This window comes from Myodes glareolus, chromosome 4, assembly GCF_982192425.1.
Source record: "Myodes glareolus chromosome 4, mMyoGla1.1, whole genome shotgun sequence".
NCBI lineage: Eukaryota > Metazoa > Chordata > Mammalia > Rodentia > Cricetidae > Myodes > Myodes glareolus.
In genome coordinates, this window is record NC_142029.1 from 47,491,819 (window position 1) to 47,505,038 (window position 13,220).

At 36.2% G+C, this 13,220-nt stretch overlaps 1 protein-coding gene across 6 annotated transcripts in view; it reads right to left on the reverse strand.

Annotated features, from left to right (window-relative positions):
• Snx14 (sorting nexin 14) overlaps positions 1-13,220 on the reverse strand; it is a 59,156-nt gene that overhangs the window by 18,752 nt on the left and 27,184 nt on the right. For 3 of the 6 annotated variants that reach the window (XM_087905456.1, XM_087905455.1, XM_087905454.1), the window contains exons 9-17: positions 11,258-11,333; positions 10,627-10,671; positions 10,441-10,521; positions 10,235-10,349; positions 6,217-6,372; positions 4,980-5,104; positions 4,736-4,794; positions 3,190-3,216; positions 1,314-1,446 (exon numbers count right to left, since the gene is read on the reverse strand). In XM_087905456.1, the coding sequence (XP_087761582.1) occupies positions 1,314-1,446; positions 3,190-3,216; positions 4,736-4,794; positions 4,980-5,104; positions 6,217-6,372; positions 10,235-10,349; positions 10,441-10,521; positions 10,627-10,671; positions 11,258-11,333 (817 nt within the window). The remainder of the gene's footprint in view (positions 1-1,313; positions 1,447-3,189; positions 3,217-4,735; positions 4,795-4,979; positions 5,105-6,216; positions 6,373-10,234; positions 10,350-10,440; positions 10,522-10,626; positions 10,672-11,257; positions 11,334-13,220) is intronic. The other 3 variants (XM_087905458.1, XM_087905459.1, XM_087905457.1) reach the window with 1 other exon arrangement.

Consider the following 13,220-nt stretch of genomic DNA (forward strand, 5'->3'; position numbering starts at 1 on the left):
CAGCAGGCGAATTGTAAAGGTAAAGTGAAGTTTTCTGTATAAAGAACATGGTAAGTGAAATACACATAAACAAGGAATCCTACCAAACAAGTCTAGGATGAGACCTGAGAGCTGACATGAAAAGTTCCACAGTCTAAGCAATGGGAAATTAAGGCTTCTAATAACAATGCAAACATTCCTGAAGCACACAGGTGGAAAGAAATAACATCAGGAATGAAGTGGAAGCCCAGTGAAGAGATGATAAGGGGCTAGGAGGATGACTCATTTCATAAAGTGCCTGTCTTGCTAACAAAAAGACCTGAGTTAAATCCCCAGGACAGAGAGAAAGCTGTGAGTTGGGTGTGGAGGCGTATGCTTTTAACCCCAGGAGATGAGGCAATACCAGCCTGGCTTGACACAGTGCACCACACCAGCCAGGGCTACACTTAGACAGACCTTGACTTATTTATCTACTTGTTTGTTTTTGACTTTGTTTTGAGGCAGATTCTCACTATGTAGCTCTGGCTGTCCTGGGACTCACTATATAGACTCAAACTCAGAAATATGTCTGCCTCTGCCTTGCAAATACTGGGATTAAAGGTATATACCACTATTCCCAGCTAATAGATCCTGTTTAAAAACAAACAAAAAACAAATGACAGTGGTATACAAACAATAGTGCAGGCTTATAGTTCCCACACTAGGGAGGCAAACATTGGCAGATCCTTGGGTCTCAATGGAATACTCCAAGCCAGTGAGAGACCCTATCTCAATAAATAAATAAGACCAGCAAAATGGCTTAGTAAGAAAAGAGGCTTGCTGCTAAGCATGGTGACCTGAGCTCAGTTCTCAAGCCTTATACCGTGGAAAGAAAGAACCAACTTCTGCCAAGTTGTCCTCTCAATTTCACATGTACCACCTCTCTCTCTCTCTCTCTGTCTGTCTGTCTGTCTCTTGTCTCTGTCTCTCTCTCTCACCTTGCCAAATGAATAGTGCCTTACTTTATCCCCTGGTGTACACGCACCTGCACACACACAAGCACACACACAAGCACACACCAAAGGCTGTAAACTGTTTGACTACTGGAAATTCCTGGGTTTAATTTCTTTAATAATCAATAACTCGGGTCTAAGAAAAGAATTTTAATGGGATAAGTAAAATGAAACTACAAAATTAATGAAAGAATAAACATTAATATGTAAAGGAAGTCTAAAGGAAGAAAATAAAAAATAGGGAAAATAAGTTACCATACCTCACACTTAATGCTATATTGAAGCACAAAATTGTAGAAATATCAAATTGAATTTGTTTTTAATTGAAGAATTTCCACTTACAAAATCATCTTCACCTTCAGTCAGGCCATAGTTGGGCAACATAGCTCCCTCCATTGTAGTACTCTTGAATACTCCTTTAATTTTGCTACCTATTCTGCTGATTCCAAATGATTCTCCTCTTTTTTGTGTGCTTCTAAATATTAAACAAAAATGTATCAGGTATATAGTAAATTATTGGCATCTACTGTACTATACACAATAGCAAAGAAAAAGCAAACTAGCTTTGAAATAGCAAATTAAAGAAAAATTAACAATGTTTGGAGTTTTCAGCCTCAGAATAAGTTTCAGCATCCAGGAGCCAAAATTGTCAGAACATATTAACTCTTTGTATGAATAAATGAGACAAAATTTACTAACAAACATTTGAAATGTAGCCAATGCTTATTTCAAAACATTAACTGAACTAAAATTTTTGAGAGAATGACAGCCCCCTACTGGTATATAGTTCTCATTGCCACAAGAATTTTGTCAAAACATAGACATGTATGGACCTGTCAAACAATTATTTAAAAACTGTACATCCATTTAGAATAGTGATTCTCAACTCTGGGTCATGACCCCTTTGGGATTGCATAACAGAGGTTTACATTATGATTCATAGCAGTAGCAAAATTACAGTTATGAAGTAGCAACAAAATATTTTTATGGATTGGGGTCACCACAACATGAGAATTGTATTAAAGGGCCGCAGCATGATTAAGGTTGAGAACCACTGATTTAGAAGAACTGAATCACTTAAATAAGAATGCAACATAAAAATATAAAACTATGATCTTCCCATTACATTTTTTAAACAAAACTTGATGAAAAATAATTCACCTCTAAGACAAATGCTCAAGTAAATTCAGTTTTATAATCTCATATTCCAAAAGGAATCAGGTATAAAACAAATGCAGTTAACTTCAAAGTAATACAAACAAAAGAAAGATGCCAGAGAGAAAGATTAGCAATGATGGAAGAATAAAAGCAGGCACAGCTCCAAGGAAGCAGCTCACTCTGCCATAAACATTAAATACTAGTTCTACAATTTTTTTCAGAAATGAATTTCCAAAAGCAGAAACTGCTAGAAAGAAAAAAGGAGAGAAAGCCTAAAAGCATCAGGAAATGACCTACTAGAGCCAGATGTTCTAGGTCTCGGTAAACCAAACTCTAACTTTATCTAACCTAAAACTTGCGGACTGCCACCAGAGATCCCACTACAGAGACCAGTGTAAAATCTGACCACTTGTTTAGACTACTTAGCTCAGTCGAAGCTATTATTCCTATAGACAAAATATATCTACTGAAATAATTCGGCAATTATAGATAGAAAATAACACTGATCAAATTTCAAACAGACCATGTTTTATTAAAATATTAAAATTACAAAATTTCTAGAGCCTAGACAGGTTGTTCCAGGATTTAGAGATTAAAAACAAACCAGGTTTTAAACTATGACATATTTTTAAGTCTCATTTGTGACTATGCCTATACTCACAGAAACATCATTATATTTACTCGGGGGAAGAAAATAAAAGATAAAACCCACAATTCTTTAAACACAAATAATTATAAAAATTGTTCAGTAACCCTCCTTACCCCCAAAAGGAGTCAACAACTTTGAAAAATAAAATACTGGTAAATAAATAATAAAACTACCTTAATAGTATTAGGATATTTTATTTTATGAATTATATGAAATAAAATATGAAAATATTTCTAGAATCAAAGTAGAGATCCACTTTAAAAACTTATCCTAAATAATTTATGTAAGAGCAGGGGCGGCACAGTGATTTCTATTTGTCCTTTTTAGTTGCACCTAGGTTGCTTGGGGTGAACTTTCTAGATTAAAACAGACAATTTATACTGAAAAAAAAATCACATGCTCAAGACTTACCGGAAATCATCCAAACTTAGGCTACCTCTGCAATATCAGATATGTGAGATTATATGAGGAGGAGAGAGAGAAAGCCCAGATATTAAATAGGTTTCACTTTAGAATATAACATCAAATTTAAAGAGCTTAAAAGTTATACAAGTGAATAGCCTTCACCTTTGCAAAAGGATGAAACCCTATAAAAACACCATACAGGGAAGAAGACTAGCACATGGCTGGGCACATGCCATCTAGATTACTAGCGTTCTTGAAAACAGTATGTCAGCAGATAATTCATCATTTTCTTCTCCTTAGGCGTACCATTTGATACAGCAGAAAATATGTAAAGACTAAGCTAACAAACAGAAGCTCAGGTTTTTCAATACAGAATTGTGTCCATGTTAGATGTACTCACATGTGCTCCTTAACGTATTTTTAGCTTGAAGTAAAATGAGTGTTTTTCCAGGGATGGTATCTCATGCCTATGCCTATAATCCTAGCACTGTTGCAAGTTTGAGGCTAACCTAGACTATACAGTGAGCTCTTGTCTCATACAAGCAACAAAATGTATGGGGGCTAAGGATGTTAGTAGCAATATTGCTGCCTAGTATAATGCCCTGGATTCGATCCCAAACAAATAAACAAAAATCAACAACTTTTTAAAGAATACTTGAAGTTATAAAGTAAGCAAAACATTCCTAAAGAGTTATGCTTTGAACATACAATAAAGTAGGTCAGAATTAGCTATATGCACTAAAATTTCACTTTTAAACTACAAGAAACAAACCAAAAAAAAAGGAGACTATTTTATATCCTCTAAGTCATTTAACAGCAAATTATCAAGGCTACTCTAAATTTTTAGCTAAAGAATGTTAGCAAACTCTTCTACTGATTCTATTTAGATAAATGAATCCTGAATATCAGAGAAGCAGAGTCCTCTGAAGTGTGACAGTCAACATTAAATTCATTTTACTTTTTTGGTATTAAAAAATTAATTAACAATGTTTATTGGAAATAATTAAACTTAAATCCAATATTGCTATCATGTTAAGAAAACCACTGACATGACCATAGTCTGTTGTCTAGAAAACCAGTTTTATAAGCACATACTTACTCTGTGTCAGACAGGGAGTTGAGATAGTATTATCACTAAAAGGCTGACTGTAGATTTATTAGGGATAGATAGTGTATGTGTGCGAATGTCCGTGTGTGTGTGTGTGTGTGTGTGTGTGTGTGTGTGTGTGTGTTAAGGCAGGGTCTCACAGAACTCATGGCAGCCCTTCTGCCTCTGCTGGAAGAACATACTTTAAATGGCAGCATTAGTATCTGTACTTCTGTCCTGCCTTTCTTTTTTATATTTTAAAACTAGAAAGAGGTGTGCTAGAGATACCAGGTGCTCATAAAAGCCAAAGAAAACTTCCACTACTGAAGCTGAAACCTTTGACTTACATCTCTCTAGGAGGTGGATTTCATTCAGACAAACAGTTGATAAAGACTATAATGCTATCACAGAATGATCAGCAACAGCAAGTCAAAACCAGTACACACCACAGTTAAATATGCCTACCTGTTGAATTTGGAATTACGTGTTGGCGATTCTGCACCTCTTAAAAGTTGCCTGAAATACTTCAAAACAATAAATACAAATTAGGATTAACTAAACCAGTATTTGACATTGAAATATATTACTTTATCTTACTTCATCTTGTTTTGGGTTTTTTTTAAGTTATTTTGCTACTTAAATCACTTAACCTAATGCTATCAGAGCCACTATGAAATATGTAAAGTCCTGTGTTGAAAGCCTAGCTTACCTCATCACTGTGGCAGAACATAGGGGTAAACACATTCTCCAAGAGGGAAAGAACATGTTCATATGCTTCAAAAAGACATCTCATGGTTTGCAGTTTCACAACATCTATGTATGGGCCTTCAGCAACTGTTTAAAAAGAATTGATTGGACAAATTATTGCTGAATAACAGAAATAAAACATAGTCATTTAAAATTCATTATGTGAAACATACAAATTATATTTTATAGAAAAACCACCACAAGAAATCTTACTAGAATGAGAACTGAGAATAACCTACCTCTAGTTCTCACAAATATTAGTTCCGTGAGTCTTTTGTTTTATGGATTTTTTTAAAGATTTATTTATTTATTATGTACACAGTGTTCAGCCTCCATGTATGCCTTCAGGCCAGAAGAGGGCACCAGATCTCATTACAGATGGTTGTGAGTCACCATGTGGTTGCTGGGAATTGAATTCAGGACCTCAGGAAGAGCAGTCAGTGCTCTTAACCTCTGAGCCATCTCTCCAGCCCCATGGAGTTTCTTAAATGACAGGATCTGGCTGGCAGCCAGCCTGTACTGGAGCTTGTGCAGCTGTCCTTCTCCTAGTGCTAGGATTACAGATCTGCTAGATATGCACGGCCACGCCTGCCTCACTTATGCAGATAGTGAACCCGCCTCTTCCTCAAAGCTTTCATCTTGTTAGTAAAATAAGTATGCAAAAAATTCTTTAAACTAAGAAAATTAACAAAAGATCTCTATGTATTTAAAGAAAATGGCAACTTAAGTTGCCCATGTAGCTTCCACGGCTGTTAGAATAAGTGAAGAACACAAAAAGCAATCAAGAGTGCATATGCTCTTGCAAAGGACTGCAGTTCAGTTCCCAGAACCTTGTTGGGCAGCTCACAAACAGCCGTAACTCCAGTGCATGAGGGAACTGAAATCTCTGCCTTCCAAGGACACCTATGCTCATGTGTGGGTGTGTGTGCGTGCGTACATACTTGAAAATAATAAAGTACCAGGTGTGGTGACCCAGGCTTTTAATCCCAGCACCAGGGAAGCAGAGGCAGACAAATCACTGAGTTTGAGGCCAGCTTGGTCTACAAAGTGAATTCCAGGCTAGCCAGGGCTACATAATGAGAGAACCTCCCCGCAAATAAGTTATGTCTAAATCTTTTTTAAAAAAGAGAAAAAAATGAAGAAAACTTGGAAACTGAAAAGATGTAGAATATCCATTCTCCTTTTCATCTTTGACTTACTTCTTTGAATCTCTTCTACAATGAAGGGATCAAATCTAATTTTGTCAATACTTTCATCCAAGCAGTATGTTTTATAAATCTTCTGCAATTCCTCATGTAGAGATAGCATTTCATCATTTGATAACTCTGGTCGCAAAATTCTATCATTAAATTCCTCTAACAAATCAAAGAAAGATTATGGAAAAAATTAATATAAACACTATCATGAAAACTTCGTATTCTTATTCTAACTAAAAGCAACAAATACAATCAAATTAATTATTTTAAGCTTTTAAAAAACACTTGAGAGTAGAAAACTCAGATGAAAGACAAAGTCAACAAGATTTTTATCTAATAGAAAATATATAAATGTATAAATATCAATATAAATTTGCAACAACAAAATAGTAAGTATATTTGTAAATTTTTCTGTAAATAACAAATTGGATTAGTTTCTTATACTAAAGGTCTTTCACTAATTAAAAATCCAGTGACTCCCTACAAAATAATGAAATGCAGCTTGTTGTGGGATAATCTCTTTGTACGCTGTGAAGATGTGTCTTTGCCAAGGTGCCTTCTAATTGGTTTAATAAAGAGCTGAAGGGCCAACAGCTATGCAGGAAGAGGTCAGACAGAACTTCCAGGCAGAGAGAGAAGGAAAGGAGATGATAAATCAAGGCATGGGAGAGATACCACAAAACAGAGAAGAAACAGAAGGTGCAAAATGGAAGAGACATAAAAAGCAACAAGGCAAAACACAGATTAATATAAATGGAGTAATCTAAGTTATAAGAGCTAGTGAGACAAGCCTAAGCTACAGGCTGAGCTTTCAAAATTGTTATTTGTAAGCTGGTGGTCCAAAGAAAAGTCCGTCTACATATGGTGTCCAACATGGGGGCTCGAATATCCAAACATAGGGCCTAAAAAAGCTTTTTAGAAAAATCTGGACAAGGGGCCAGATGTAGCTTTCTACTCCTGCAGGCTCTTAGGCAGGCTAGTGCTCAGAACAGTGCGGCTACCAGCTGCTGCCTACAGACTGGAGCCAGCTGCCAGCACTATCCACCAGCACCATGCGCTAAGCTGAGCTGTGCAGTGTCTCACAGGGTCAGAGAGCACTGCAAGTGCTGAGTAGCCAGATCCAGACACAGAAAACTTTTAAGAAGGTACAGTATGTTTTAAAATGTGTTTAGTGAAGAAAGAAAACAGGTATAGACTTTCATAGAAAAAAGTTTAAAAATAATAGTATTTAAAGAGAAAGTGCAGTAATTTATTTTATTTAAAAAAAAGCCACTTAAAGATGAGAAATACAAAGGACACCTAGATCCTGTAGGGGGTTTTATTTACTTTGAATTTTGTGAATGCTAATGAACAGCGAACAACAGCTCCTGAGAGATACTGGCTCATGGAAAGAACTGCTAAATTAAACCAGCCTGGATACTTTAGAGATATCTTGGCTTCAAAATGGAAGTCAGACAATGTGTTTCATTAGGGGAGAGGTTATATTTTTGTTTCCACAGGAAATGAAAAGCTATGGATTCCTTCAATGTTAATCATGATCAACCAGGGGAGACCTCCTTAGGATTTTGGCTAGACATGAGGAACATAAAATAAAAAATCATCTTTGGATGACTTGTGTACAACACACAGTCCATACTTGTGTTAATGTAGATATGTGTGTTACCTTTGAAAGCTTGTATGTTTTCAGAAAAAGGGAGCCAATGAAAATGGGTGGTCCCAGTGATCCAACCTCTCAGAGTGACTCTGTTGCAGTTTCCTCAAAATTCTACATCCAGAACAGTTTCAAGGCTGCTGACTGAGATGGTCCAGCCTCACAGACTATTCCAGCCAGGACTGCAGATAAGCCTTGCACTTTTCCATTGTACAGACACCGGTCAACAAATGTAAAGGCCAGTTTTCCCAGGGCTTAACCATTATCTCAATTTCCTCAGGTTCCCTAAAAGATGCTGTTGTTCACAGACAAGAGGAAGCAGTCTAGAGAACACAACACCCATATTCCCAAGAGGTAGGATGGAAGGTTTTTAGTTGTTCCATGGGTTATGGATGTTTGTCATCATTTAGGGGGATTAGTTACAAATTATTACTCCTCATGGTCAGGGAGAAAGCTAAACAAAGATTAGATTCATGAATCTTTTTCTGAAGGGAAAAAGGGGGATATAGTATAGAATGATGGGATAAAAGGGTGGATTTTTGAGTCTATTTTTGAACAACTACTAGTCTCAAATATTTTACACTGATATAGATTTTTATATAGTGATACAAATTTAAGGCTATTTTTGTATACTGTATATATGTTTAAGCTATTGTACCTATACAGCTCATTTAAAAATGTAGTGTAAAGTTCTAGTCCTTGAAAGCTTTTTAGGACAATAGAGAAAGACAGGTAAACACTACTCTGTAACAATCAAACAGACAGCTGTTTCTGCCATTTCTATAGTTTTGGAAGTTGTTTGGCTCTGTACTTCCTGTTTACTCAATCCTTCTCAGGTCTCTGATGGATTGAAAACTAGACAGTTACAGTTGCAGTTTCCCTTGTTACCAAATTAAAAAAGAAAACTCGCAAAAATTGTAAAGTGTATAAGGTTGAGAGATGCGATGACATTTCATTTGTATTTTAATAAATAAAGCCTGCCTGAAGATTAGAGAGTAAAACAGCCACCCTGGCCAGCCTTACAAACCAGGCAGTGGTGACACATACCTTTAAATCCAGTAGCCACAATAGTTTGCCATAGAAACTGAGTGGTAGTGGTGCACACCTTTAATCCCAGCACTAGAGAGAATTACAAAACAGGAGGAGACAGCTCTCACACACAGTCTCATTCTGAGGATTCCTGGAGGCAGGACCGCCATTTCAGACAGAGGTAGAGTTAAGAGTCAGTGGCTGGCTGTTTTGCTTTTCTGACCTTCAGGTTGAACCCTATCTCTGAGTTTCTATTAATGGTGCTACAGAAAGGAATAAAAGCTTAAATTGTTTATCAAAAAAATGTTTTGAGGTCTAAAAAGATAGTTTTGGGTTGGAAATACGAGTTAGGATAGAAAATGAATTAGGTACAAAACTTTGGACTCCCCAAGATAAGATAAATAATGGAGTATTTTCTCTGAATTTGCCAAATGCAAATAGATTGGACATTGTAAATGTAATTCTTACCTGATAATTGTTCCTATTGCAATAAGTTTTACTATGTTAGAGTTAAACCCTTCCCTTTTATTTAGACAATACATGGTAATTGTTCTTATTGTATATAAATTTATTGTGTTAGAATTAATACCTTCCTTTTTATTTAAACAGAAAGGGGGAAATGTTGGTGAATAATCTTTTTGTACACTGTGAAGATGTGTCTTTGCCAAGGCATCTTCTGATTGGTTTAATAAAGAGCTGAATGACCAGTAGCCAGGCAGGAAGAAAGTAGGTGGAACTTCCAGGCAGAGAGAGAAGAAAAGGAGATAAACTGAGGAGCAGGAGAGATGCCAGAGGACATGCAGAAGAAACAGTAGGTACAAGATTCTTCGAAGAGAGGTTAAAAAGCCACGAGGCAAACGTAGATTAATATAAATGGGCTAATTTAAATTATGAGAGGGAGTGGGACAAGCCTCAGCTATAGGCCGAGCTTTCAGAATTAATAATAAGTCTCTGTGTAATTTTTTGTGAGTTGGCGGCCCAAAGAAAAATCCATCTATGACAGCTCATAAAGTTTCTCACAAATCCAATGACCCGTGATATTACAGTCTGATATTCTGAACAAAATGGAGACAAGGTGGTACTGGTTTGGACCGTTAGTGAGATATTTCACACAGTATCACTATGTTACATTTTAATAATTCTTTTCTGCTACTAGCATTTGACTGCAGCCAAAGATAAGATTATGCCCCACCTGGAAAAGAACAGATACCTCAGAGAAACTCAGTCATTCTTAGAATATCTAGCAGACAAAATTTTGACTGGAGACATCAGTCTGCTCTAAATAACCAAAGCATTAGCAAGTATAAAAAAGATACTAGTGATATGCAAATGAAGCCTCACCAACAGTCAGACAAAACTGCAGGACGTGCACAGCTCCTTCCTGTTTCAGAAAGTTCATAAATCGAAATAAAAGATCTTGCTGTTCTCTGATTTGCTTCAATTCTAACTTCAGCACCTTGTCATAATATAAGAAAATGAGTAAGTTAAAGATACAGAAATTATTTTAAAACTGTTATCTTAAAAACGTTAGTGCTGAAAATACTCACAGATGGTTTTTTATTTCTAGGTTCTGCAAATTTCTGCAAGAATGGAACCAAAGCAGAAGCTGGTTCAGTCGCTTTTTCAGGCTTTGAAGAAACAGAATTATCAGCTCAGTAAAATACACACTGGAGTTGGTATACACAGTAAAAATTTAATGCACTTACAAGTATTGTAATATGTTCAATACTCACAGGACTGTCATCTATGAAGATGATAAGCAAATGATTGACAGTATCCTAATGAAAAGCAATAAACACAAGTCAAAATAATTCCATTGTCATGTTCTTCCAAGAGTTTTTAGAACTCTCACATTATCAAGCTCACTACAAAAACAAACCGCACAGTGACAGACTAAACTTTTGCACATATGTACTGTACAGGGACTCCACAGAACTACAATCGGAGGTTCTTAACTCCCGAAGCATGAGCAAAGAGCAATTCTTTTTGCCATTTAAATTAAACCTGTTCCTTCAAAAATCCAACTGAGCCAAAGTCAGAATTGTCAAAGTATTCATTCATCAATGGATAAATAAATGAGTAAAATGTGACACAGACATTTAATGAATTATTATTGAGAACTGAAAAGGAAAGAAATTCTAAAACACGGCATGTAATCACCAAAGACTCAAGTGGGAATAAGGAATTATTGTTTGTGGGTGTTGAATTTATAGGGTTTTGGTATTAAGATCAAAGTTTTGGAAGGTGATGATGACAGATGCTCAGATAAGTACACGTTTCATAACACTGCACTACACACATAAAATAGTTTTTAAAAGTAACTCAAGTATATTTTATAATTAAAATAAAAATTTTTCATCTTACTGGATCAGCTAGGAAATCCAAAGAAGGAAGAAACACAGAACCAGATAGAATCTCTCTTATAAGTAATGTCAGGGATCTGGAAATAGAAATAATAATTCTGTATTTAGTGACTGTCATTAGTTCCTTATCTTTCAAACACCTCTGAACTAACTAAAGATACTATTAAAGTGAAATTATGGGGCTGGACACGGTGGGCCATGCCTTTCATCCCAGCACTGGAGAGGCAGAGGCAATTGGACCTCTTAGTTCAAAGTCACGTGGTCTACATAGTGACTTCCAGGCTAGTTACAGGGCTACAGCGTGAAACCCTGTCTCAAATAAAATTACAGGGCTGAGAATGTAGTTCAGTGGAAGGGAGCTTCTCTTACAGAATTCCTAAGGATCCTCCCCTACCCACCCATCCAACCAACCAAAACTATCAGATTAAAATTCAATAGAACAAGGATGGGTCATCAGATTCTGCATTTTCAGCAAGTGCCAGGTGACACGGTGCAGAATCACAAATCTGTACTTGTGTTCTTAGCTTGCTAAAAGTGACTAATGTCTAAAAGAAATGAGTACTTTCTTATAAGAAAGACTAAGGAGACATCAGAACACTGTTCCTTCTACAATCTTTAATATATTTATAAATTTATGCTTGCAGGCTAGAGATGTAGTTGAGAGACTGACTAGCATATACAAGGTTCTGGATTTAATCTCTAACAAACACACCAAAAAATTGTTTATGAGCAGTATGTTCAATAGTACATTCCCTAGGACTGAGAATATTTTAATTAGTAATACAAATTAGACTACAAATTTCTTTAAGATGGAGGAGCTTGGATGCTCTAAGACGCCCAGGATGGATTTTCAAGTTTGTACTCCACTCCTCCTGCTTCAGGCACCTATAGTGCTGAGATTACAGGGCACATTCAGCTAAAGACAGCCTAGTCAAAATATTACAATACTTTCACATCATTTAATAAATAATTATTTTCAAGAATATCACGGAGCTGCACATGGTTGCACATACCTACAATCCTAACACTGGGAGGCAAAGCAGGTAGGTAACACTACATAGTGTGGTTCTGTCTCAATAAATTGAAAGAGATACAAAAGGGATGGAGTAGAATAAAAGGAAAGGAAGGAAAGAAAGAATAAGCCACAATTTTTCCCTCTAAGAACTAGCACTTGGGAGGGAAAGGCAGGCGATCTCTGTGAGTTCGAGGCCAGTCTGGTATACAGAGCAAGTTCCAGGATGGCCATGGCTACACAGAGAACCCCTGGTTCAAAAAAAAAAAAAATCAGGGTAAGGGAAATGAGGTAAATCTAAGTATACGTTTACCAGAAGAGAGAATGGAGGAGAGAGCACCTAGTTATTCTTTCCAGTTGGACAGTTAAAACCCAAACTTAGCTGCAGAATCTTCTCAAAGTGCTTCTGACTGTAAGAATCATAGTGTGTACATCTTTTATTTATTTTTTAATTAATTAATTAATTTATTATGTATATAATATTCTGTCTGTGTGTATGCCTGCAGGCCAGAAGAGGGCACCATACCTCATTACAGATGGTTGTGAGCCACCATGTGGCTGCTGGGAATTTAACTCAAGGACCTTAGGAAGAGCAGGCAATGCTCTTAATCGCTGAGCCATTTCTCCAGCCCATGTACACATGTTTTAAAAGTAACACCAAGAAAATAAAGCAGGAGGATTTCAAATAAGATTAATTTATTTATTATTTTACAAATACTTATCTTTGATTTCTAAAATCAGTTTTTAATAACAAATTCTAAGGCCACACAATATACTTTAAATACTTAGCACCTAAATTGGCATTTTAAAATCTGACAAATTATTCTCAACTGAAAAACTATTCATACCATAAGTCTTAAAATAAAACATAGTAATAGACAACCTTTCAGACTGAATCTTCATCTGGCGATGGATGGAGATAGAGACAGGGACCCACATTGGAGCACTGGAC